This window comes from Talpa occidentalis, unplaced genomic scaffold (assembly GCF_014898055.3).
Source record: "Talpa occidentalis isolate TD23 unplaced genomic scaffold, MPIMG_talOcc4v2.1 talOcc4.9, whole genome shotgun sequence".
Lineage (NCBI taxonomy): Eukaryota > Metazoa > Chordata > Mammalia > Eulipotyphla > Talpidae > Talpa > Talpa occidentalis.
Genome location: NW_023605305.1, coordinates 37,876,715 through 37,903,854, shown reverse-complemented (window position 1 = coordinate 37,903,854; position 27,140 = coordinate 37,876,715). Strand labels below are relative to the sequence as shown.

The 27,140-nt window shown below is 46.7% G+C and overlaps 1 protein-coding gene across 2 annotated transcripts in view; it reads right to left on the bottom strand.

Moving 5' to 3' along the window:
• Positions 1–27,140, bottom strand: part of SLIT3 (slit guidance ligand 3) — a 610,824-nt gene that overhangs the window by 132,000 nt on the left and 451,684 nt on the right. For both annotated transcript variants that reach the window (XM_054691197.1, XM_054691196.1), the window contains exons 7-8: positions 13,735–13,806; positions 7,785–7,948 (exon numbers count right to left, since the gene is read on the bottom strand). In XM_054691197.1, coding sequence (XP_054547172.1) covers positions 7,785–7,948; positions 13,735–13,806 — 236 coding nt within the window. The remainder of the gene's footprint in view (positions 1–7,784; positions 7,949–13,734; positions 13,807–27,140) is intronic.

The following is a 27,140-nucleotide window of genomic DNA, read 5'->3' as shown; positions in this document are numbered from 1 at the left end:
TGGATCTAGTCAGGAGGGGTTACTTTAATGTCCTTTCAGGTCCCTCCAAGAGCAAAGACCATGACTGAGACCAAACACCAACTGCATGGACCTTCTTGCTGCTCAGATGGGGCCCTTCTGGCTGGAAGCTGCTGTGTAGTCAGTCAGTAAACACGAAACATGGAAAATGCCTGCAGGGAGAGATGATGTCTGTTCACTGGTGAAGTTGAGTCTGGGAAGCTGGCAAGCCCATCTATGGTGGCTGAATAAGAGGACTGACCAGACCTAGAAACTGAGGGAGACTCAAAGTAGAGGGTCCTCTCTAGATTAACAGTCCTCATGCCTGGGGCAGGTCCTTATGCAAAGGACTGGGTTGATGCCTGTGGCTTAATTTGGAAACTTTACCTTGCCAGGAAGCACCAATTCAGTCATCAGCCTCATCTTTACACACACAAACACACACACACACTCACACATGTGCACATGCACACATTCACACACTTCCAAAATTTAAAGACATCCTCTTAGTTGGGACATTTGAGAAAATATTCTTGTCAAAAGTACAAGGATTTCCAAGTCTCCAGTGTCACACTAGTGGAACTAATGGAGACTATAGAAAATGCTAGGTACATCCTAACTTTGACTAAAATACCCAAGTGGAACATTCTCTTAGAGAGAGAGGCAATACTGGCATTGTTCTCAACTGGGAAAGTCTTCACATTTCTGAGAAAAGTCAAAACCCAGAGAGCCAGCCTGGAAGAGCCTCAGACCAAGAAAGGGAGGACATTTTGGCTAAGTGGGTGTACTCCAGAGTCACAATTTGCATCTTGTTTCTATCATTTCACATTTAGGTCCCTGAGCCTCAGTCTTCCTAATCTGTAAAATGGGGGAAAATAACAATACTTATTTCATAGCATGGACTTGTTGTAAAAGTAAAGAAAGTTAATGCACATGAAGTATTTAAAAGTAACTGGCACAGAGAGAGCTTAGAAATGTTTGTAGGGATTGACAGATCTGGCTCTGCCATTGTCTATAGAACCTTGGGCAAGTCAGTGTAGCCCTTTTGAGTTTCTTTTTTTAACTGCCAATCTCAGTGAATGAGAAGCTTGGAATACAAGAATTCTTAAGTCCTTTCTGGGTCTAAAGATCAGCTATTCCTTTTCTTCAGGAAGCAGGGGGAGCAAGAAGCCTACTAGCAGCTTTCCCTCCTCTCTATGCAGATGGCAAAGAACATCTACAGTGTGAAGGGCTCCTACCTCCTCACACATGTCTACCCGAGGGAGGATGTGAGCAATAGGGCCTCACTGTAAGGACTTTGTAGTGCAGATGGCTCTCCCCAAAGAAATGACCCTCTAGGTCAAGGGCAAATGTGCCAGACAAAGCCAGAGACAATTTCCACATCCCCAGTCACCTTCCTTTTTTGAGAAATGTCAGGGGCTCCACAGAGGGCTGGAGCATGGGTTCTTGCATTCCCATCTGCTCAGGTGGAAGGTATCAGATCAGGGGAATATTTGATCTGTCAGAATAGTTCTGACAGATGGGGGGTGTCAGGAAGACATCGTATTCAAAGGTCATATGGGCAACAGGAAGTTCTGAAGTGCAGTTTTTTCAAAACTGCCCCTTCTGACTTCTCTGCTGACGTGAATTGTTTAAACCAGACCTGGGTACAGCCCTAGGGCCCTCTGGGAACAAGCTGGGTCTTTCTTAGGGTGGCTCTGATTCAGCTGGCAGTGTGTGCTACATCTCAAGGGATGTCGTCAAGGCAAGAAAGCCTTTGAAAAGATTCCTTAACCAGGTCACTAACAACACCTTTAATTATGTGCAAAGAAAGAGTGTAATTATACTCCCCGTCAGCATTCTAGGCTGGTGGCTTCCCAGCCAGGTACTCTCACACGTGGTGAGAATGTTGCTCCCTTGTTGATGGAAAACACTTCAGGTTTAAACTGGGGTTGAAAGATGGGCTTGCTTTGCATGGAAACATTCCCTTCTGACCAGTGCTGCTGTCTCTGAGGGCTGTGATGGCAGAAGTCCCTCCCTTTGCTTTCTGTCTCTGGACAGACTGAGGCGACCTTCTGTCTTACTGGTGCCTAAAACAGGGTCTGACAGAAAACATGGACTTGGTAAGCACACCTTGGGTGAGAGGGTGAAGACATGTGTGACATGGACCCAGAAGCCTGGCAGACAGGACCGCATGCCCATGAGTCATCTCTCTGGAAGGGCCCTGGTGGGTACGGAAGCCGGAGTGGGGAGACACAGCAGTGGTGGAGAGATGGGCATGCCTTCCTGAGCTCACATCTTTCTACCCCACAACTAAGTTATGGCAAAGGTCATTTGCCTTGTCCCGTGGGGCTGCCTCTGAGCCTAGTTCACCCACGTGGTTTGGGGTCCTAGGCACTTCATCAAGCTTAGTCAGCAGTCATCCACCCCAACCTTTTCTGCCTACTCATGTTGGGGGCCATGGGGGTGAAGTTGCAGGGGGCAGTGGGTTTCCAAGGGGGACAAATGAGGAAACGCCTACCTTTTACCCAGCAAATCTCGATTACAAGCTGGGAGGCAGAGGGGAATGAGAACAGAGTTCTTCTGTCAGAGCAGAAAGAATCTACGTGTCTTTGATGGAAACCACTATCTGGGTAGGTGCCTTCGTGCACATGTGTGTTCCTGCTGTGCACACATTCTCATGTGGGCGACAAGTCCTACTGTTCTTAGCAAGCCTGCCTGCTGGCTCTACCTACTCCTTTCCCTGAAATTAGAGCAAGGCTGTGACCTAGCACACAGCCCTATCACCTACTCTGAGATGTTCTGCCATAAACTTAGGAGTGCATAGGGAACTGCTCTTCAACTCTTCCTTTGTAAGTAAGTGCCCATGCCATCTGCCTGTGGAGCTTTTCAGTGATGCTCAAAAGTTGCTGCACCGAGATGGAAGGATGTCCTTACCCAGCACAAGGAGATGGGGAACTGTCTCTCCTCTGGGGGCCCATCTTGCCTTCCCTTAATTGCCACTTCAACTCTGGAGTGAATCTGGAGCCAAAGCTACCTCTGTGCCAAATGAAGAAGGAACTGCAATGTCTTATGATGTCTGCTAAGACTCCCTGAGCGTGGTCTTGAGGGAGGCAGGGCAGAGCTTAGGGGAGAGCAGAGATGGCCCATCCCTGCTCTTTGTGGATCACCAGGGTGCTGCTGCCAGACCAGGGGCACTCACGTTGCTAGCAGCAGGGAGTTATTCCCAGTGCTAGCATGGAGGGTACTGCTCAGCCTGTCTCCACTTACTGCACAACTCCCTATTGAGTTGTGGAGCAATGACCAAGGAGACTAGCTCTGACCCCAGCCACCACTTCAGCTTCATTCTCCTAGCTGGCCAGTGGGGATGATCCTCACACTGAGAGCAAAGGCCCTAATGTGTCCACCCAGGTGAGTGGGGCAGAGATCACCAAACTTCAGACTTAGAAAGGGCCACAGAGATGGTGAGGAAACAGAAGCCCCAAGAGAGGAGAGAACTTGGCCAAGGACACAGTCATGACCGTGGTTCCCATAACAGCAGTTAGCGTAGCTGGAATGTTTCTTTCCTATCAGCCAGATCCTGCATGAAGAGCTCTGTATAGGTTATCTCCCTCGATCCTCCTAACACCCTGTGACTTAGGTTCTGTCATTATTATTCCCATCATGCTGATGAGGAAGCTAAAGAAAATGAAATCACAGAACAAATGAAGACCAAAGTTCTGCATTTGGGCCCCATGCTCTTCTTGCCAGCTCTTGTGCCCAAAAGACAGCCCTCAATTTCTTTTTGCTGCCATGAAATTGAAAACCATCAGCAGCTCAGAATCCTGGGAGGCAGGAGGACACTTCAGGGCTGAGACATGAGCTGCGGCCGGATGGACTTGCCCGTGTTTCGAGCTGCACTCCTTTCTTTTGTCTTTCAGACAACTTCATCCAGCAGTGTGCCCAGAGTTGAAAAATCCAGTGGTCTTGAGAGCACGTGGAAATAAATTAATTCCAGTATTTAAATTAAGCATTCGGGTTGGCCTCTGGCCTTTTAAAAGCCAACAACAGACCGCAATGACAATGGGACTGGAGCAATTATGATGAGAATATAAATGAACGTGATTTAAATACCAGAGGCATGATAATTTTGGGAATGGCTAAATAAACCTAATCATCTCATTCCTGCAATATGCAATTATGGTGTTTTAATTAAAACCTCCTAAGGAGATGGGTGGCTCGTCACGGCTTACCTTAATTATCTGTATATTTTGTAACTAGTTCCCCAATTTTTTTTTTTTAGAAAAGGGGGAAGTTTCTTGTTTCCAGGGTGATATGCCTATTTCATTTTTAATAATATATGAGGAAGTGTGGACTGAGAGGTTATTATAGTCAAGAACTGTGGTTGGCATTGGGGACTCCTGAAAATGTAAGACATGGTCTCTTATTACTAGAAGACAAGGTTCATCTTCATGAAAACATATCTTCCATTCAAGCAGAGGGTGTGACAGGTGTGGATAGACTCATGGATGCAAAGGGGTTCAGAGCAAAGCGGTCATGACTCAGGAGGTCAACTACTTAATGAACCCCTTGAATTACAAATGGTGACTTGCCGAGATGTTCTCTGATGAAGGAATCAGAAAATTGGCACACAGAAGATGAATTCTAAAGTTTAAAACCCAGCATAAACTCTTAGAGTAAGGATGAGAGAAACAGAGCCACCAACAACTTGCTACTCATAACAAGAGCTGCATTGTAGCCAAAGTAGAACTTTTTTGGGGTTTGTTACCTTGAACTTTGATAAAGTCTGGTTCAGACCACTGAGCCTCTGGCTCTGGGGTCTTCTACTTGAAATAAGAAAAGTCAACAGAGAAATGTTTCTAGCAGTAGCTGAAGGGCACCAAGTGGCCCAGTTCTACACATAGAAAAAAATAATAAATAAAAATACAATCCTCCACCTTAGTGAAAAATTCTCAGTTGTCACCTCAGAGGAAGAAAATGAATGCCTCCAATGAGCAGGGTACCACGAGAGAGGGGATGCAGTTGCTGCAGTCTGTCACCAGCACATTTCTGGGGTAGCTGGAGTGATAAGGAGCCCAGAGCTGGGGGCTTCTGGGGTGATGAGGCTGGGGCCCAGACAGCTGGGTTTAATTCAAAGGAAGATATCAGAGACTTGGCAGGCAGGGCCCTCACAGGCGGAGTGAGATACAGCTCTCTCCTGTCTCTGGAGTGACGTGTTTCGTGAATTTTCTGATGCCATTTAGGGGTCCAGGGAGGTTTTCCTATGCTGCCTTCATGGGATCACTGGAGATGAAAACAACAGAGATGGCGTGACTGGTGTCCAGAGATGGGCAGATGGCCTCTGTTTTTAAGAGATGTTTCTGTCCTTCCTTTCTTGAATGAAGTTCTCTTTCTATGAGTAGGGGTGGGGGAGGACTAGCTTGAACAAGAAAAACTGTTGGTTTTGAGGTTAAAACAGCCACAATCAGGTCTGCACAAAGCAGCCTCACTCAGATGCCTCTTGGGCTCTGCTGTGGGCCAGGGCCTGCACCTCCAAAGGTCTGTGTATACATGGTATGCGTGTGTGTGCGTGTGCGTGCACATGGTATCTGCTTGTATGGGATATGTATGGGGTGGTCAGCGTGGGAAATGCCCCTCTTTCACCTCCTGCATGTGCACAGGTTAAGTCCTGATCTCTATCTACGTTTATCAATCATTAAAGAGGTGGTGCTTTTTGGAGAGGTGCTCCTCCTGCATCCTCCCAATGCTGGTGGTAGATCTTTTGTCATGAATGTTTAATTCACTAGCCCCCCAGACAGAATACCTGACTTAGACCTTTTCAGAAAATAACCCCACACAGCATTCTATTTTTTAACCCAGGAAAGCCTGGTGAAAGCATTTAAAGAATCCCTCATGTATAGGGGTCCCAGTATGTTGTTCCCCTACATTCATATCCATGGGGAATGGGTAGAGCTTAAAGGCATATTCAGGTTCTGGTATCTGTGGAAAAATTTCTCCTGTGGTCAGAGACACCAAGTTTGTATTAAGAAGCAACAGTGACCAACACAAGCAAAGGGTTAATCTCCATAAACAGGGAAGGTGACAGGGATTCTTCTGTGTATCTAACACTCACCCATTAGATCCAGCCATTTCCAGGGAAGGAGATTTGGGGTACTAGCAGTTGCAGGAGTTTGGGGGGTTGATCTTCCTACCCTGGATCTGGGATCCCGATGGCTGTTGGCTAAGCCATGACTCCCCACTCCTGCAATGGGAAGTCCCGACAAACGGACGGGGGGCGTGCACAGAGTTAAGCCCGACCCCCACCTATAATGATGTGTTTTTACATTCTCTCTAATGAGTTTTTCTCACTTGCTCGCAGATGACTCCAGCACTCTATAATTATTTCTTTCACTGGTACTTATGCCGATATTGTACCCTTTGCCTAATAATTACTGTAATTACAGTCACTATATCTGAGTTTGGTGCCTGTGTGATAAACGGTTTTATTGTATGTGTTTGATGGGAAGTGATTTCTAAGTGGGCGTCTATAGGAAATTATTGAGGTGCTGCACTGAGACATGTTAAAATGTTTTTGGATAATTAATAACTTGACGGAGTAGCAACATGACAGAAGGAAGCAGCAGAGAACGAGATGACATTAATTCAAGGAAAATTCTTATATACTATGAATGCAGCCTAAGAGTGGAAGAAGGCCAATCTGTGCTTTGCAAACCTTCTCTGGAGGGCCCAGGAGGACATGTGCGCTCAATAAACAATGGCAACAGAGGAGAGAGGTGGGAGAGGCACTCCCACCAGCACTCAGCTCCCTGTTACTCTTCCGTGCCTGCGCACTGGACCCTTCCCACCCTACCCCAGATCAGCCTTTAGGGGCTACAAGACCTCATTCCAAGACTGGGTTGCTGAAATCAGCAATGCCTCTTGGGGAAACTACTCAACCGGAGACTTTTTCTTTTGAGGAAATCAGAAGATTGGCGCTACTTCTTTGCCAGTGGAAAAGTGGTGGAAGTGGAGAGTGTCAGCCAGAAGTAAAAACAAACAAGCAAGCAAATTTAGCAACTGATTTGAAAGCCACATCCTCTGGGAAGATCTTATCCATCCCTGGGTCCCCTCCCATCCCTGAAGATCCAGGTGGCCTTCATCTATATCTGGGCTCAGCTCTGTTTTCTGTACAACGCACACAGTCTGGGCTTTTACTGCGCTTCAGTTACCCACAGATTAAACTCTGGCATTTGCTCAGTACATTTTGTGGGTCCACTAAACTATAATAATTAAGCCTCCACTTACTAGCGCTTACTGAGTGAGTGGTATTATGCCCAGTGCTTTCTATGCCTTATTTCGCTGGAGCCGCCCGCCCTTCCCTTGAATTATCTATGATTATTATCTCAATTCTGCAGCCAAGTGATCACTTGTCCAAGTCACACACTGGCAAGGGGCAGAACAGACTGACCCCACAGCCTCCATGATCCCATTTTCCAGTTTCTATGAGTAACTGGAAGGTTGGAAAATGTTTAGCAAATGTCAAGATACCTAATACAGGTTGGGTTTCTTAGCATAGACAGACTGTGAGGCTTAACTGAAAGGGATTTATGAATTTTTTGAGCATTTTCCTTTACGAGGTGACAAAGCTTCTTTTTTTTGATCCCTTTGGGTGCTGCAGAGTGAAGTGACTATCAAGCATGGGGAGCAAGCTATGGGGTTCCACACCAGACTCCCGGTAGAGGTGTGTGTTCAAGACCAGGGGGATGCCAGAGCAAGCTTGAGGGTAGCGAGTCACGGCACAGGAGGGAGGAGCAGCGGGGCAGCCTCACCTGAACACACGTACTCCTTCTTCTGTACATCCGCCACATTGAAGCCTCGCAGGTGCACAGGAGCCATGCACAGTGTGAACTGGCCGATGGTGCGCCGCTGCCGTAGCCAGTCTGAGAGCCAGGCCAGGTGGCAGTCGCAGTACAGGTGGTTGGAGTGGAGGCGCCTGGGGAAAGAAGCAGCAGCATGAAGCCCTTGCTCAGTGTGATGATTCTCAGCACCCAGGGAAGCCTTTCCATCTGCAAATCCAAATGACCACAGGAGCCTCAGCCCTTCTATTGCTAAGCGACAAATGACAGCTATCTTCATATGTAGCCTACATCCAAAGAAAGCCTCCAGGATCTGAACAATTCTCCATTTCTTAATAATAATTCCACCCTTTTCTTTTTTGCACAAGAAAGCCTCAGCACCCAGGAAAAGAGATGCAAGGCAAACTTCTGAAGGGGAGACTCATTTTCAGATTTCAGTACTGGAGTGAGTTACACATGGCTCAGAACAGCTCCTCAGGATCAATACCCAAATCTAAGGGGCACTGTGGCCCATTTCTGTTGCTGTTCTCCCACCCCCTTACCTCCTTTTTCTTTCATTGCTTCCTTATGTCTCTCTTTAATGAACCCACTGCATGTAATGCTGGCAAGTCTGAAACCACCTCTGAGTGTACCAGGCAGGCTAAATGGGCATAGAAGGGGGCTTTGGGAAGGCTGCATCGTCTCTCCATCCTTCCAGTTAAGCAAAGTGTCATCCATATCAGACTCCTGCACTGCCATCTCTCCAGGGAGCACCTCCTTTCCTTCTTAAGTTCAATTCTACCTACTGTATTTGCTATTCTGTTTCAGGTACCTCTGAAAAGATTTCCCAACTGGCTCCAGGACTTTTTGACTTTCTCCCTCCAGTGGCTGTGATTCCCGATAAATTTCTCACCCTTGAGGGAATAAGATTTCCTAGAAGGATCTTTAGGTTCTACTTCTGGGTTGGGGTGGTAGAGGGGGAGAATCCCAAGTGGTTGAATTTCTTGAATTTCCTTTCCATTAACTGGGAGTGGGGTATAAGCTGAAGATGTCCAGGGGCTTTTAAAGCTACTTTCCTAGGTTTTCTCTATTGGGATATCCAATTTCTACATTTCCTCCAATCCTAGGTCATTATAAGTAGATGAGTTTTAGGCACTTCAGCTTGTCACAACCTGGTTTTTGATGCAAATTTCAAATGCTCAATCCTGTACATGCTAATCAGCCAGCAGTATCTCGGGACTTTCAAGTACTCTGTGTCAAGCTAACTAATATTGAGTGGCTGCCCAGAGCAGTGGTTCGGGCTACCTCTGTGCCTGAAATGGAGAGAGCTCAAGGGCTCTTGACCACACTCCACTTAGTGGAAGGTCAACATTGCTAAACATTGGCCAAGTGCTGCTGATTGTACCGCATGCCAGTGGTGCCTTCCTGCCATCTATGGGTGTAAACCTTGGGCAAGGTGGGGTCACGGGGTGCATGGGTAGGAGCAGATCCCATCATATAAGACTGACTGAATGAACCCATATCCCACCTCATGTCATTTTTGTACTGAAAAATATTTTGAAAAGATTTTTATGATTTTGTTTTAAAATGATTACTTTTGGTGCTGTAACGTTCTTTTCATATTTCAGAGGCCACATTTTAAGGTTGACCACATTTTCATTGGCTACGAGGCCCAAAATACCATGCCTGTAAGGGGCCCCCTGCAGTCCTCCTCTTTGAGTTTCCAGTCTCAAAACACCCCCCTCTCCAACCCCATACTGCTGAAGCAACAACGGTTTCTCTCATCTAGCACTCCAGAAAGAGATGCAACAGACCAGAGGGCTAGGGCAGGCAAAATCCCAAGTTGGAGGAAGGACTTCAGCTCTAAGGGGAAAGCAAGCCCTCTGTTTACTCCACCAAGATGACTGCTTTGTGCAGATGGAGAGGTGCCTGGGAGTGGGCACAAAGCTGGTTATTCAAAGAGCACAAGGGAGGGAAGGGAATTCCTTTTTCATGTTGGGGCTGCTTAGGAAATTATAGTGTAAGTGAATATGGTCTGCTTCCTGACCCATCAGCAAGGGAGAGGGAGAGGGGGAGGGAGGGATGGGGGAGGGGGAGAGGAGGAGAGGCAAAAGGAGAGGTTTCTATGGTGAGTAAGCTTCCACCAGATACAGAGATTGCCTAGGAAAATGGCAACAGTGGATCAGTTCTTGGTGACAAGGTCAAGCAGAGGCAGGCTACAAAGATAAACACAGGATGAGGGGCTGGGGTTCTTCTGTGTGCCTGAGAACCAGAGGCTCTGAATGAGAGCTTGGCTTTTATTGAGCAAGGTGGAGGTCCTCTTTGGCCCCGAGACACGGGAGCTGGAGGAGCAGGGATTCACTGTGAGGCCTGCGAGGTGGATCAATGAGAACAAATTCCCGTCAGTTCCAATCAGGGATAAGAGATCAGTGGAAACAAAAAAGAGGCTTAGGTAAGTCAGATTCTTACTGATGATTAATTTCTGGGATAATCAAAATGTCAGAGGTTTCCATTTTGGAAGATTCTATTAGATTGGCTCTTCCTCAGTCCCCGCTGGCCAGCTCCAAGCTACCTTTCTTCTTGCTCTTGCTTTAGTTGGTCCCTGTGCCTTTGTATGTGCAGGATTCTCTGCCCTTCTCAAATGAGACTATGAAGAAGAGGTGACAGTGAGCAAAACTGTGTTGGAAGCCACGTGAAATCTCCTGTCAAAAGCCCAGTACAGTGCACGGGCTCAGATTCCCTACTGGAATTTTACCCACCAAAAATGCTGTGTGTGTGTGTGTGTGTGTGTGTGTGTGCGTGCATGTGTGTGTGTGTTGGGGGTTGGGGAAGGATGTCAGCTAGGCAGATTCTTTCAAACTGCCATTTCTACCTTGTTAGGGAGAGCAAATTAAGCCATATCATCTCAAATGGTAATATTAAAAGAAAAATGACGACAACAATCATGAAATGTGAACCTGGACACAGCAGGAGTACTGCGAACCCTCTTGAGTGAGCATGGAAGTGATTTATTTAATTTTGGTGAATCTGATGGCAATGACACAAGGAGAGTGGCCTCCAATGTCCCTTTGATTGTGGAAGCCCCTGCTCCCCTCCCCTCGACTCCCTGAAACTTTCTGTTTCTGTTCTGCTGCCAGGGCTGAGCACAGGCTCTGACATCAAACTCTCAAATCTGACAGTGACACTGTACTTTCCAACTTCGACTTGGGTCTCAGTGTATTTATCTGTAAAATGGGGGTGCTAATGGTGCTGCCTTCCTGGAGTTGTCAAAGTAGTAATGATTCATGGGACATTCTTAGGATAAGGCCTGGCACACTGTAAATCATGAAAAATGCCTCCTGTAATTACCACTTCTAGGCGACTAGCCCAGACTTGTCTTCTCCCAATCCAGGAGCCTGCCTGTAGGAAGCTATCATTTCTTATTTAGCTACAAAGGCATCAAGGTGGGTATGTGCTTCCTAAATGTGGTTTTGCAATCTTTTGTTGACAGAGACATGTTGGCCAAACGACTTTTGCAGACTATAAGGTGAATGAATACAAATGCCAATTTGTGAAAGGTGCCTTTTAGCCAGAGATGCTAAATTAAATTTCCAGCAAATCCTTTTAGAGAGGGCCAGTGTTCATTTTCTATAAAATGTGGCTTTCTGAATTCAATATAAAAGCTTTCCTTTAGAAATCCCATTTATGACTTCCTTCCTCTCTTTTCTTTCCTCCTCCCCTTCTCCACCACTAGTCTCCCCCACCCCCCTTAACTTTAATTACAGTGAAGGGGGATTAGTCAGCTCAAGTCTCCTGGGAGTTCGATGCAGAGCTATCTCTGAAATTAAACTAAAGAGAAAATGGCAGCAGGCAGGGAGCAAAGAGAACAGACTAGATTGACTGATTGATCTGCACTCATCAGATGAGTATTTGGGACCACAGGGAAGAATGACAACGGAAACAAGGAGGAAAATATTCCTTCCCCCCGCCCCAACTCTAACTAAACACTCAAGATCCAGACCCAGCCATGTCCCCCTGTCCCCGTGGGTCCAGTTCATCTTCTTTGCTGCTGCTCTAAACTGAAATAAAAGAAGGTGAGTACACATCACAGAGTTGCAGCCCGGGTGGGGGGGGGGGGTGGGCGCCACTGCAGGCCTGGACAGTGGCTCAGTTCGCTTGTCTGGGGAGAGGCAGAGCCATCTCCTTAAGGTGACTTTTGGCTTCTTGGCGAGGAGTCCTGGGCCTCATTCTTCTCCAACTCATGTGTGGTTTGCTGGGGACTTGGATGCGATCTTTGAAGACTCAGTGGCTTTGCCTTACTTTGCCTACTGCACCATGCGCTTTAAAAAGTGATAGAAATGGAGAGATACTCTGGCTGAAGTACGCTATCCTGTGAGGGATCAAAGGAAGGACTGGGGAACAGTGATGACAGCTGCTTGATTTCTTCTTCTTCCGAAAAACTGGTATTTGTTGAGCGTGCAACATGAGCCAGCACTTCACATTTTGTTCCTGCGGCAACATGGAGACAAGCATCTCTGAACTCAGGGCTCTGCAAACACAGAGATAAGAAACTTGCCCAGAGTAGGTGGCAGAGTTTACGTGTAAACTTGGGTCTGTCTGACTCCCAACTCTGTGTTCTTTTGATGCTCCAAACTCTTTCTGCATCCACTGCTTCGCTGCTCTCTGCTTCATTCTCTTCTGGGATAAGGTGACTTTCCACCTGATGCCAGGGTCCACAGACTTTATGAGCATCAAAATCTCCTGGAGATCTTGTTATGAAACAGATGACTGGCCCCCCTCCCAGAGGTGCTGATTCCATCGGCCTGGGGTGAGCTGGAGACTTTGCTTTTCTGAACACATTCTGGATGATGCTGATGCTGGCAGTTTGGGGGCCCCAGTGTGAGAACCACTGCTCTAAGGAAATTCAAATCTCTGTGGATTCCATGTTGCTCAAACCCAAAGATAAACCCGTGGCTTGGTACTTGGTCCATACTTCTAGATAATTAGTATGATAATAATTATAAAACAATCAATATTATTGATTGTCTACTACATGCCAGGCACTTATATTGAATCTCATCTGATCCTCACCACCATCCTTATTTATAGCAGAGAGAACAGAGGTCCCAGAGCTTAAAAGGGCCCAGAAGGGATTCCAGTCCTCTCCTTGGTCCTAAATGCCTTTGGCTGGAAGCTCCTGGATGCTGGCTATTTCTCTCTTACTGTCGTGAGGCAAACACCATCAAGGCTCCACCAGCACAAGAAGAGTATCCAGAATGAATCTCTGTGAAAAGATCTACAGAGCCCATTGCAGAAAAACTTACAAAATGGGTCCTGGCTGAGAGCAGAGGGGATTCCCTAGGTAATAAGGCAATAGCTCTGTTCTCAGTAGGGGCTGTGATGGGGGAGAATCTGTTCCTGAGTACGTGCACTGGATGTTCCGACTCACCCAGCATATTAAAGATAAAGAACCAAGGTGCAGCATTCCACATCCGAGCATCATCCAACGAGTGGGGGTGTGGGAGGGAAGCTGGGAGAATGACAACTAGGAGGGACTAACCCTCCCTTTCTGCCATTGGTTGCACAGGAGAAAACAGTGGAAAGCACTGGCAAATTGGTAGAACTGCCAGTGGTACATGAATCAGCTAGGGAAATGGCGAGTCATTAGGTCCCAATTCTGTTCTGTAACGAACTAACAGTATTAAACTTTTCCATCAAGATGGAAAACACAAAGAATTCCCAGGTCCTGGAGTGAAGAGAAATGAGTCCAGCTGCTGCAGAATGGGGGTTCAGAAGGCACTGTAAGCCTTTTTTCCCCCTTCCATCCTCATTCATGAACATACCCCTTAGGTAACAGCAGAGGAAGGCGGCATTTGGATACAGGAACCCTATGCCCAGTCCCTGCAGCTTAGGGGGCTGCACTTGGGCTGCGACAGGTGAGGAAGGGGCAGGGGCTTTTACTCACAGAGTTCGAATCTTCGGCATGTGGTTGAAGCTGGTGACCAGGATGCGGCTAATGTTGTTGTTGTTGAGGGTGCTGCGGAGAGAGGAGAAGAAGGGAATGGCTCATAAAGGAGCAGCATGTGCAGGGAGGGGGCATCAAGATGCTGGTGGAAGGTAGGGCAGGGGTGAGTGTGATTGCAATTGGCACCACAGAGCAATAGCTGTGGAGCAGCTGGAGTGAGGGCACCACCTCCAGATGGTAAGAGACACTGATGCATTTTCCAGGTAATCCCGCCTCCCTGCTGCTGTCCTCCCAGTTCTCCTGACCCATCCCAAGCAACAACACAGCTTCCTGAATTCCTACTGTGTGCTGAGTGCTCTGTTAAGATCTCCACTTCTTACAACTATGATGCCAATTATGTGTCATCACCCTCTTTATTAGAGATATACATCATTTTGTTTAGTTACACACAATGCTGAGAGGTTAGAGATGAGGTGTTTGGTCTGCAGAAAAGGAAAATGACTTTTCCAAAACCCCCAAGCTGCTGAGGACTGGAAATGGGACGTGAACCTGGCACTTTTTTACTCCGTACTCCTTCCTCTCCACTGCATGAACAGGATGCTCTCTGTAGAGCTCATGTGAGTATTTTCTATATTTTCTAGGCATCTTTGACTCTCCAAGCACATCTGAAAGTGAGCCTGTGAGCTCTACAAGGACAGGAATTAAGCCTCCTCTTTCTTCTGCGCTCCATGCCCATAGACGGGAGCGCCTACGTGCACTGTTAGCACTAACTGGTATCCTTGCACAGGCAAAAGGGAAAGATGTGAGCGCCACAGTGAACCAGAATGACACTAGCAGCCAAAGAATGAAATCGAGTCGTATGTAGGCAATTCAGCCCTGGGCTTACCCTTCTCATGGGACCTATTATGGAGGCCCAGGGAAGGCGTGGCTTCTCTGCAGGGGTTGAAACATTACATTCAGCTCCATGAGTTGAGTGAAGCCACCCTATGTGGGAAGGCTGGGTCTAGTTCTCAGCTTTTTGAGCCCACGCCTGCCTCACAATGCATCCTAGAGTGCACAAGTTAGATGTAGCCTGTAGTACAATCCTTCATGGTGACCACCTGCTCTGCACTCTGCTTTGCTTCTCCCATGACACATCAGTCAGTGTCCTCACCGATCTGACTCTTATCCTCTCACAGCCCCACTGGGCCAGGAAGGAGCCTTGCTTTGGAAGCTTCCATTGGTCAAACAAATTTCTTTTGCCCTTGGTTCTTGGCAAACACATTCTCTTCCTCTTAAAATGACCTCTAGATTTTAAGTGCCATGATCTGGTTCATACATGTGTAGTATGGGCTTAGTTAAACAGAGGCTACCCTTTTATCAATACTGGTAGAAAGAGTCTAGTGCTGTACTGGTCACTACTATTAACCCCAATCCCAACCTCCAGGGAATTGAAAAGGAGCTTTGTTCAACATAGGGTCCCCATATCCACCCACTCAAGGGTGCCTGCACAGATTCCTTCCCTACCTGATGGTGACCCCGGTTCATAGCAGGAATCCAGCAATCACATCTCTATCACTGCTGGCAATTCAATCCCCCTGGTCAACCTGGCATTGATTTGGCCAAAAGGTCAAGAGGAAATCCATTTACACCAAGGCACAGGACCTCAAACTTCTTCTTCCCTTCTTCCCATATTTCTTGTGCACCTACTATAAGTCTGGCCAGGCACATAGTATGGTAGAGGGGAAAGAACAGACCAAATTTATGTCGCTTGCTTCTGCTACTCCATAACGTTCCTAATGTGCCACTGCAGATACTTATTTTATGAAATTGCACTTATGTGTTGCTTTGTTTTGTGTGACCTTTCTTTTCTGAGTGTGAGTACAAGTGTGTGGGGGTGAGTGTGGGAATCCCTGCTGTCTCCGTCCTCCTAGGAAGTTTTCAGACCATCTCCCAGGGCAGGACTAGAGAATTTATCACCTCTGATCAGACCAGGTTCTTTGCAGGAAGCTTCCTGGGAGTAGAAACTCAAGAATTCCTACTTTTTCATAGAATTAGAAATGCCTCTGGGGCAGAAGTGATGCCTTCCTTTCCTCTTCTATCCATCCCAGTATTCCAGGCTCCACACATGGGGACTCCTAGTTAGGATCCATGACTCAATACCAGATTTCGGAGCAACCTCAAAGGCAAAGAGCAAGAAGCCTGTGGCAAGGAGAGGCTTCCTTCTGACCCCACACGGCCACTCTACATAAGGCTGAGTTCATAGCCAGCCCTAATTTAGCCCAACACACAGTGTGGTTACACGCAGGGCTCCTGCGGTAACTGCATCCGGCAGTAGTCCGGCCACAATGACTTATTAATGTATTACTACACTGATATTTAAATGTGAGCCGTAATGAGGGCTATAAAACATTTATGATAATAGCAATTATTCCAGAACCCAAATGACTAAACACAGTATTCAGCCTTTCATGATTTGCTATGAGGGACTGGCCAGCCTAGGGATGTCAGAGGGTGGGTAACTTCTTGGATGCTGATCTCTGTGGCAGCCAGTTTTTGTTTCCCTAATAAACACAGATTTATTTGATTTCCAGTCTTGGCAGCTTTTGCTTGTGCAGGAAGCACTGTGCTCTGTCTGGTTCTTGTGTCCCCACCTAAGCTTCTGCCATTGGTGGAGGTGTTATTGTGAGAACCCCAACTCAGTGGAGCAGTATGGGAGAGCATGGGCTTGAAGGAGAGATCTGCTTTAGATTCAGGGTCTGCCACAGACTGCCTCTGCAACCAAGAGTAAATTTTTCTTAGTCTTATTAAGTTTCCTGCTTTGGAACATGTACATAAGGATAGCATGGATCTCATAGAGCTTCAGGGGTGATTAAATGAGTTGATACTAATAAAAACATGACCTGGATGTTATTGTATGCCAGGCAGGACCTGGCTAAGATTTCTACTTGTCCCATCTCATTTACTTTCTCTAACCAACCTCTGTGACAGGCACTGTTATTATCATCTCTATGTCATGGATGAAGCAGGTACCAGGATTATGAATCCAAGCAAGTGACTCCAGGAAGAATGACTGGATTAGTTGTCTGTGGCTGCTGTAACAGACTGCTATACACAGAGTGGCTTAAAGCAACACAATTTATTCTCTGAGTTTGGAGGGCAGATGAGGTAAAATGGGTTCGTGGGGCTGCATTTCCCCTGGGAACATCAGAAGAATTTGTTTCCTGGCTTTCTGCAGCTTGCAGAGGCTGACCACATTCCCTGGCTTGTCGTGCCTCCCTGGTATAACCTCCACTTCTGCTTCCATTGACACACTGAGACACTCCTATTGCTCACTGAGACCCCCCGCTTTCCTCTTAGGAGGACCCTCACGATGACACTGAGAGTTTAACAGAATAATCCAGGGTATAACTTCCCCCTCAGTATTCTACACTTGGTGCCATAGATGGCCAAGTTCCTTGGACAAGGACAAGGCCATCTTTGGTGGTGATGTGAGCAGGTAGGAGGCATTGTTCACCCAACCACCATAGCCTTGCAACAAGACATAGAAAGCACCCTTGTTAGCAAACTACCTAGCTCAGAAACAGTCATCAATAATGATCGGCTACCATTGTTGCAGCCTGTGTTTGTTTAGTACTTCAGAGTTTATATTGTGCTTTTGCATTTATCTCACTGGATACTTGGAGCACTCTGAGGCTGGAATTATGACCCTGTTTTATAAATGAGTAATTTGAGGCTACAAGAAGTAAGGGATATATCCAGGGTAGCACATGAGCTCCTAGAGGATTTGAGATGCTGTTTTTATTTACACCACAATTTCTCCCAACTTATCTACTGCCTCCTGTTTCAGAGCACATTTTTACTCCTGCCTGGCTATTTTCTGTCATTTCCATGCCAGCAGCCAAAGCTAGAAATAACTGCACAGGCTTCCCATTTCCTCTTGTTCTATAAGCCTCCTTGAAAATTAACTAACAGAAAAATAAATGGTTTGGTCTGACAATGACCTGCTGCCACTCCCAATGGCTGGCTGGCCAGATGTACTATGGTGACCTCATCAACTTCATCTTACTCACCTCCATCTCCTGGAGGAGTTGTGCTAGTTCCAGAGTCTAGCTTCAGCCTCACACTCTGCTCCTTTGGAGATATTCTGAGAAAATACACTTTACACCAAGTCACCCAGGTTGGAGGTTCTGCCCCTAGTAAATGCTCTCAATTCAGCATTTTCCATCAGGTTTCAAGCTCAAGTTCAGGGTCAAATGAATTCTATAAAATTTCAGGATTGTTCTGGCCTCTCCTTTTTGCACCATCCCAAGTGACTGAATGGGCATTTCAGTATGAAACAGACATGAGGCCATTTCTCCCATGGAATTTAAAGGACCCTCCACTCAGTTCCCATTTCTTTCTAATAGAAACTCTTTCTCCATTGTAAACACTGCACTTACATTGAATGTAAGTTTGACCTGTATACTGACTAGTCACTATGTGTCTGATGAGTATAAATACCTAATGAGAAGGGATCGTTTTCTTTCTTTCCTTTTATTGATTAAACTTTTTTCTTACACTGTTTTTTTTTTAATGATGTTATTTTTGGTTAATTCTTGCAAATCTTTTTTTTTTAAAGATTTATTTATTTATACAAGAACTGGGGTGTAGGTCAGATGCACGGGAGGGTAAGAGAATTCACCAGAGACAGAGCGGGGAACAGAACAGACAGACTAACGAAATAAACTGCTGAGGGGAGCAGCGGACGCGACAGGAGAGGTCTGCAGCGCCATGTGGGATTCTCACTGGAAGGCCAGGATCGAACCAGCGCTGCAGAGACTGCGGACAGCTTCACAGCACAGCGCTCAACCACCTGCACCGCGCTCAACCACCTGTGCCACCAGGGGAGGTCCTGTTGTTCATTTTTGTACAATATTTCAATATTTGAATTCTCCCCTTAGGTGTCATTCCCATAAATCTCCCATCTCTCTACATCATCCATGAACTGTCACTGTAGTCTGAGAAGGGACCATTTTCCATATTAAAATGACCCATGTGGGGCCTCCCTGATGGCGCAAGAGGTTAAGCACCACACTATGAAGCAATCCGCAGCCACTGCAGCATGAATTCGATCCCCGCCTGCCAGGGAGCAACTTACATGGCATGGCAGACCTCTCCTGACTCGCCCACTGCTCCCCTCAGCAGTGCATTTCAGTCAGTCTGCCTGTTCTGTTCTCCACTCTTTCTCTGGTGAATCCTCTCACCCCCCACACCTCTGGCCTGTACCCCAGCTCTTGTATGCATAAATAAATAAATCTTAAAAAAAAAAAAATGACCCATATGGACAGTGCCACGTCTACCAATGGATCCTGTCTTCTCTCTATTGTAAGCACTAAAAAAGGGGCATTAAACTTTTTCCCCAGACAAGAGGGGATTGTTCCTAAAGCACAGAAATAGAGTACAGCAAAAAAGTTGGTGCTTCCTCATGTTCCTTGGTAGCAAAGCAAGACACAGGCTCCCCAGTAATGATGAAGGTGCGAGGAAGTGGTGCACGTTCTGCTCTGTCCCAAAGGTTGAAATCCACTGCCCACAGGTCAAATCTGATCCAGTGCAGCATGTTTTTGTAAAGAGGGGTTTTACCCACTTGTCTGAGTATTACTGGTGGCTGTTTATGTGTTACAACAGCTGACTAGTTGCAATGCAGACCATATGGCCTACACAAACCTCAGTTATTATTATTATAAGATTTATTTATTTATTTATACAAGCACTGGGTGCAGTCAGAAGCGTAGGAAGGTGAGAGAATTCACCAGAGCCAGAGTGGGGAGCAGAACAGGCAGACCGATGAAGTACACTGCTGAGGGGAGCAGCGGGTGGCAGGAGAGGTCTGTCACTCCATGTGGCACCCTCGCTGGTGGCCAGGGATTGACCAGGCACTGCAGAGGCTGCGGGCAGCTTCGCAGCCCAGCGTTCAACTGCTGTGCCACCAGGGAGGCCCTATTATTATCATTTTTTTTAGAAAATATTTATGGGTCCCTGGTGACCCTTGAACTGGGAAGTTCTAGTCCTTCCTTTGCCTATAATGAACTCTGCAATGCTGAGTAGGCAGCATGATTGCCCTTTAAGAGGAGGCAATTAGGTCAGAGGCTTTCAAAACACCCAAACAGAATTGGTAGGAAACCCTAAGCAGCAACTAGTAGAGAAATTCACTCTCCTCGACACCCTACTGTACTCCCCACACCACCCTGGCAACCTTAATAAGGCTGACATTTCCCTCATCTGGAGCCTAACATGTTGATGGAATCAGAGCCCAGGAGAAGGTCCTGTTCAAGAGGTAAGGCAGTGAGTCCATCTTGTGTTTAGTGTGGACTGAACCCAAGTCCAGTGATGATCAGTCTTGCCCACTACAGTACTTAGAAATCATTGAGCTTGGGTTCATTTCACAACAGTTCTCAAACAGGGTCCTACCATTGTCAGCTGGGAACATGTTAGAGACACATATCTGCAAGCCAGACCTGGACCCACTGAGTCAGAAATTGTGGGGTAGATTCAGCCTTGTGTGTTTTAATGAGCCCTCCAGAAGATTCCATGCAAATTCAAGCTTGAAAACTACTAAACTAGGATAAGATTAAGAATAGAACCTTCCCCTAAGGGTAGAGGGCAGTGTACAGGCCTCCTTTCTTGCTTCTGGAATTGAAGGCCAGTTTTGTGGAGGGCCTGGTTTTTCCTGCTTAGAAAGAGGCCCACGACCTGAAATAATACACAGCTCTCCATGGAGTAGGCTGTGATCACCCTGGGGGAGCTCCAATGTGGGTCCCATCTCTGCAGAGTGCTAACTAGTGGCCCTCCCTTGCCTCATGCAAGACAGCCATCTTTGATCTGGAGGAGCTAAGTCCAGCTGCAGCCACGCCACCCTGGCAACCTTAATAAGGCTGACATTTCCCTCTGTCTCCTCCCATTAGGCCATCACTTTATCACTCTGTGCTTCCTGTAATCTGTGTGTTGTGTGTCCATAACACTATGTAATTGACTCTAATGCAGCTATATTATCTGTGAGCATGTATCACATAATTGCCAAACCAGGCATCCACAGTGATGCCACTGCCGTCTCCTAGCATGCCAACCTCCCAGTGGTGCTCTTGAGGCTCCTCCTTTTCCCCTCCAGGAAGGTGGGGATCCAGATTCCTTGGGTTAGACTGACCCTCTTAGCAAATTAACACGTTCATCCACTCTCTCAAGGCAACTTGACTTATCCTAAGTCTAGAGAGACAAGGCAGTTCTCTCCTTAATGGTCTGCAGGAAGGGGACTCTTGGTGAGTCAGCAACATCCATGGTTACAGCATGCCTTTTTAAAGTGAGTCTGGAGGGCCTCCCCTGGTGGCGCAGTGGTTGAGCGCTGGGATGCGAAGCTGCCCGCAGCCTCTGCAGCGCCAGTTTGATCCCTGGCCACTGGCGAGGGTCCCACATGGCGCAACAGACCTCTCCTGTCTCGCCCACTGCTCCCCTCAGCAGTGTATTTCGTTGGTCTGCCTGTTCTGCTCCCTGCTCTGGCTCTGGTGAATTCTCTCACCCTCCTGCGCTTCTGACTGTACCCAGCGCTTGTATAAATAAATAAATAAATCTTAAAAAAAAAATAAAGTGAGTCTGGAGATGCCCTGACTTGTACTCACAAATGTGATATTCAATGGCCAGCATGCTAATCCTGGAAGGTATCATGACTTCCAACAGTGCTAATATTGACTTCATATGCATGGACACAATCAAAGGAGGCAGAATCACTTTTTGAAGAGCAATGAGTGCAAATACTGCTGCTGGACCTGTGGGAGAGCTCTATATTACTGGCATGAGGGATGAGAAGCACAAGGACTCTGGGATGCAAGAGGACCTCAAAGGGAGGAAAGTGGGGGTTCCCTTTTGCATGTCTCTTGGCTTAGGCAGAGAGAGAGGAATGGAAGGGAGGGCACTTCAGATCCACAGGACTATTCATCAGGTGTCTGCTCATCTCTCTGGTTCGCATGTCAGCACACCAGTCTGTCTTAGTCTTCCTTGGTGGCTGCTGATTGACAGATATCATATTGCCAGCAATTTGGACCTAGAGCTTCCATGTACTCCTAGATCTGGGGATGGGAATGCTGATGCCTGGCTTGGCCCATGAGGATGTGTGGACTTGTGTCTTGTTGTGGACTTGGTCCCAGGAGACCAACCCTGAGTGTCCTCTGAGTCCTATGAGGCTGAGAAAGGTATTCCTAAGCCTCTCTCCCAGCCCAGGGTCTTCCCAATTGCACTAATGCAATCGTTTTAGACTGAATCTCCCCTGACTGTTCCCTTCTTGTCAGTGTTAAGTTTGCCTTTCGTCCCTAGCTGTGTGCCTTTCTGGCTTAGTGGGAGGTTCTAAGACCTGTCAGAATTCAGGAAGAATAAAGTACAATATAAGGTATCCTTTGAGATGAGCTAAACTGAATGTACATGTTCTCCCATGAACTTCCTACTTTCCTCAAAGAAGGTAGACCACTGACAGGTATCTCTTTGAGGTGAGTTTGCTAAGATCTTCCAGTAAGGATGTCCATAATATGAATAATAAAATAACAACGATACTATATTTCCCATCTGTCAGCTCAGGTTGATCACATTTTACATATTATCTCATTTAATTCTCCCCATAGTACTGATACACTTTTGTCATTTCTGTCTTGGGGCCTAGAAAGATCAGTGAGCTCTTCCCTGATCACATGGCTAAAAGCTTTGGAGTCAATATTCAAAGCCAGGAAAGTACAGTATCAGGACCTATGTATTTTTAACCCTCACACACACAATCACTGCTTACAGGATTGTCTTCACACAAATGTTGGTTGTCCTATTTCCACATCTTCCCAAGGAAGAGGCGAATTGTATCAGTTAGGGGTGAGTGGCAGTTCAAAATGTCTTCCAAGGACTAAGTTAATTGGATAATATGTCCTTAAGGGCAGCATGAAGGAGATGGGCTCAGCCTCCAGATTCCATCTCATCATCTATAAACTGGGACCCAAGACCATCAGTCTAGCTCACTATTTAGAATTAGACAGCTTGAGGTAACAGGAACCAGGGCCTCACTGCCAAGGCTGCTCAAAGGCACAGCACTTGTTAACCCTCCTCTTATACGATGAACAGCGAGAGCTAAGGTGCAGGGGGAGACGCTACACAGTACAGGGGCACTTCTGCCGTCTCAAAATCTTCAAAGGTGGTTTCCCTAATACAATGGTCTGTTGCCAAAAGCCACCCCTGTAGATTGGCTGATTGGGATTACTAAGAATACTCTGAAGAACCAAGAGTACAGATTCGCTCCTTAAGCGAAGCTCATCTTCTGCCAGTCTGGAGCAGTCAATGAGTCTCTGAGGGCAGACGGGGCAGCAGGATGGGGAGGTGTGGAGAGAGGAGGAGGAGAAAGGATGGTAAGACACCTCAGGCCCTGCTCTGCTGGAGTATCCTGGGTGCTGCCTAGTACCGATTTCCTTGATCTCCCCACAGACCGCTTAAATTAAAGCTCATAACCATTGTGTGGGCATATAATGAAAACAACTGATGCTGCACTGATTAGTCCATTACTCTCGACTGTTAGAAAACATAATGCTCTCACAAGGGGCCTTATTCACTGACGTATAGCAGTCGAGCTCTCATTTGACACCTCAAATTAGCAGCCAAAGCAATAACAGCTGGGGTTTTTGTCTCAATATTTGTACCCGACTCCAAAGTGATTTGGCATTGGGTGAGCGTTATTTTTAAACACAGAGCTCTCACCGCCAAGTAACATTTTAAATGGTCTCCAGGTGTCATGTAAAACCTACAGAAATAAATAAAAACAATCAGCTGCCAATTTGGACCTTTGGCGTTACGGATTCCTAAACAAAAGACTTGCCCTTTGGTGCTTCCTTCGTTATACATTCATATTATGACAGGCAGAAACTCATCTTCTTCCACCCAGCAGAGACGCAGTGATAAAAAGGAAAAAGATGCCTCCAAAATAAATGCACAAAGTGAAAGATCAAAAAAGAAGGCTGAATCTTCAAATGCTGCTGTTGCTCCATCAGATGCGTGGGAGTTTTAGTATTTGTGGCACTTCAGTGTTTCGGGTTCCTTGATTCTGAAGAACTCCTCTCAGATCCTGCCTAGTGGTGATTCAGAATCATCCAACTGCCTCCCCCAGACTGACTTAATTGTAAAACGTACCTTTTCAAGGACATGAATGAGATGGCTTCAGCCTCCTGATTCTGTGTCATCGTGTATAAACTGGGACCCTGGACTGCCAGTGTGTTTACTACAGTATTTAAAAACCAGGCAGCTGCCAAGGTGCCAAGACGACTGCAATGGGCAAGGATGAGAGAAGGACCTCCCACTTCTGTGACTGCACAGGTGAGTCTGCAGTTGAGACGGCGAGAAATCAACATTTTCCTCTCAGCTGCACTGCTGCTGTGCCACTCAGAAAGGATGACAGTGATTCTGTTTAATACCCTGTTGCCTGGCAGGGCCTAGCCCCATGCTTGGCACCTGGGGCCACAACTTAGTGAATGGAGCCATGACTTTCAAAATATGAACAGTCACACTTTTGATAAAAATAAATGTCCACTCTGCATAGCCTCCTGGGGTGAACCTAGAGTGCAAACTCACTTGTCTACTCCTCTTGCTGGCTTAGGCATCTAAGTAAGGCAAGGCTCAGTTAGGGGCCTGTAAGGGGACAGTGAACCCAGGTTTATTCTAGATTCTCACTTCTCTTGTCAAAAGGTTGCTGCTATAATTGCATGGAGTGGCTGCTGCCAGTCTTTCCCGTTTGAAAGAGAAAGTCAGTCTCTAGACTTTTTTATATATCTCCTGGTTTCTTAACTTTGGCAACTAAATCACCATGAAAAATACCAAGTTAAAAATGAAATACACCTGGGGGCTGGATTGGGCTTGTGGATGCTGGTGTTTGGTCTCTGAACCACACAGATTAACAATTTGAGCAATATATATGCATACGTGTGTGTGTATCATGTCTCTATATGTAGAGTTGATATGTCACTCACATACACACACACACACATATCATCTTTCTCTCTGTGCATCTTCCTATCAAAGTATTTTGATGGCATCGCAGTGAAACATGCTTAGAGACTTCCTTCTGTACTGTAGCTCCTGAAGGGAAGTCACAAGCTGACCAGTATTATTACTTAGGGACAAAGAGTCTCAGAGGGCAGATGGAGCAGAAGGATGGGGAGGTGTGGAGGGAGAGGGAGGAAACTTTCAAAATATGAACAGCTATAAGCAGCTTCTGTTTATAAGGGTGAGGCTGTGTCCTTCCAGGCAGGGGATCTTGCCAGGCTTCCACATGCTACGCACCCGTTCTGTGTTTAAACCTAAGTCCTTCCTCGTGCACAGTTCAGAACTGAGCCACTTCAGAGCTGTCAGCAGAAAACACTGCACGGGGTGCATGAGGCTCTGTTTCTGGACTGGGATGCCAGAAAGGCCCTCCTTGACCTTCTGATATCTGCAAGGGAGGGACTCTCAGGAAGCTGGTACAATTAACTCCTTGGGCTACCAGGGCTTGGAGATGGGCAGCTCCCAGTACCTACTCATTTGGTCTCTGGTCCCCACACACAGCCTGATTACTGGTATAGATCAGTCTTCCTAGCATACCCTCTGAGTGGCCAGCAACTTGCTGGAATACGGGGATCATTCTCTAAGCAGAGCTGCAGGACTGGAAGGCCCAGAAAAGCAGAGTGTGATCCCCATGCTGAATGTAATGCTGTACCACCTGGAAAAATGTTGGAGATTAAAGAATCGTGAGATGGGCAAGACATAGAAGCTGGCTTTTGTTTCTGTCTGCTAATATAGGGGAAAGGCTGGGCTAGTGCTGCCTCTAAAATGGTATTTCTGGAATGGTAATAGTTTTCCAATGGAAAGGATTATGGATGCCTGGATCTGCCCAGGTCTGCCTAAAGAGGGCATCTGGCCAGTCTCTGAAAGTCACATCCAGCCCTGACAGCAGCATTTGAAAATAGTTACTAGGAGTTGGCTCTTCTTTCTCCCTTTATACAGATTCCAAGCTCAGGCTGTGAGGTTAATGGGCTTGTTTTCCTAACTGGCTGCTGCATCCCTGGTAAATATATGGAGAAGTGATGGGTGCAGACAGAGAGCGATTTTCCTACCCAGTGGACTCTGTGGAAGTCATTTAGAAGGTTCAGAAAAATGAATAATCAGGATCAGGAAATTAATTCATACAGAGAGGGGTTCACTTGGAAAGAAGATGGTTTGAATAGCCATATTCCTGGGTTCCAGTGAAAATCAGTCTTTTGACCAAACTAACAACAAACCTTGGAAAACTGACTATAGAACTGAGGTTAACTGAGCAGGCGGGGTGACCACAAAGTGGGGAGGAAACACAATGGGTTATGACGGAAGAGTATGGGTGTTTTGATGGTGGGTGCGGTGTGATCACAACACCTGAAGGGGGAGATCCTATACTTCTAAAACACAATGTTTTAAACCAATGTTATCGCAACCAACCAACCAACCAAACAGAAAAAACAAACAGCAATTACAAAAAATATTGTTCTAAGCAAAAAAAGGAAAATGAATCTTTTGTGGGTACAAGATTCAGATGTTTAAATTAAGATAGATAAAGGGAAAAGTAGAGAGTAAGAGGAGTGTCTGCTATTTCCAAGTGTTGGAAAATACACTTTATAAACAGCATGCTTCTTAATGGTTAAGAAATGACAGGACAGGTTTGGAGCAGGGCAAGTGGCAAGCAGGGCTGGTGGGAGTCGTGGAGATTTGCAGAGGTTATGCCCTGTCCAAATGGGGCACTTGCCACCCAGCTCTAAGCCTGAGCTGTTCTTCTCACAATCCCTTGCTCCTTGCACATGCCTTCCCAGCTGGGAATGGAGGCCCAGGGAAAGGCAGGAATGATGCTCTTTGTCCCCAGGCCTTCCTTGTGCCATGCTCCCTCTGTAAAGCCAACTGCCAGGAGGGATCGATTTCCTGCTTGAGTTCCTACGGCCTTGACTCTCAGGACCCAATTCTGCAGAGAAATGGGCTGCAGACCACAGGTCTGCTGAGCTATCAGTCTTTTGCATTCTAGGTGGAGGCAGAAGCAGCAATGGGTACATGTGGCTCTTCAAGGAGATCTTGTTCTCTTGACCTGGAGGTAATGAGAGCCAAGAGATGAGAGCTGCTTGGGGGTATGATCCCCACTGAACACACTCAAACACTGCTCACCAAAGCCACTGCTGGCAGCTGGGGGAGGGAGTAAGGGTGCAGGCTGACTACAAGGTCCAGAGCACCTTTGCAAATCAGTGCAGAAGCTCCCTTTGAGGAGTGAACGGAACACTATGAATTTGGCGGGTCTGTGGCATTTACCCACCTCATCTTGTACCCAAGTAAAAACTCTCTGGGATGTTTATTTCAGAGTTGCACAAATACTTTCCATAGTGTTT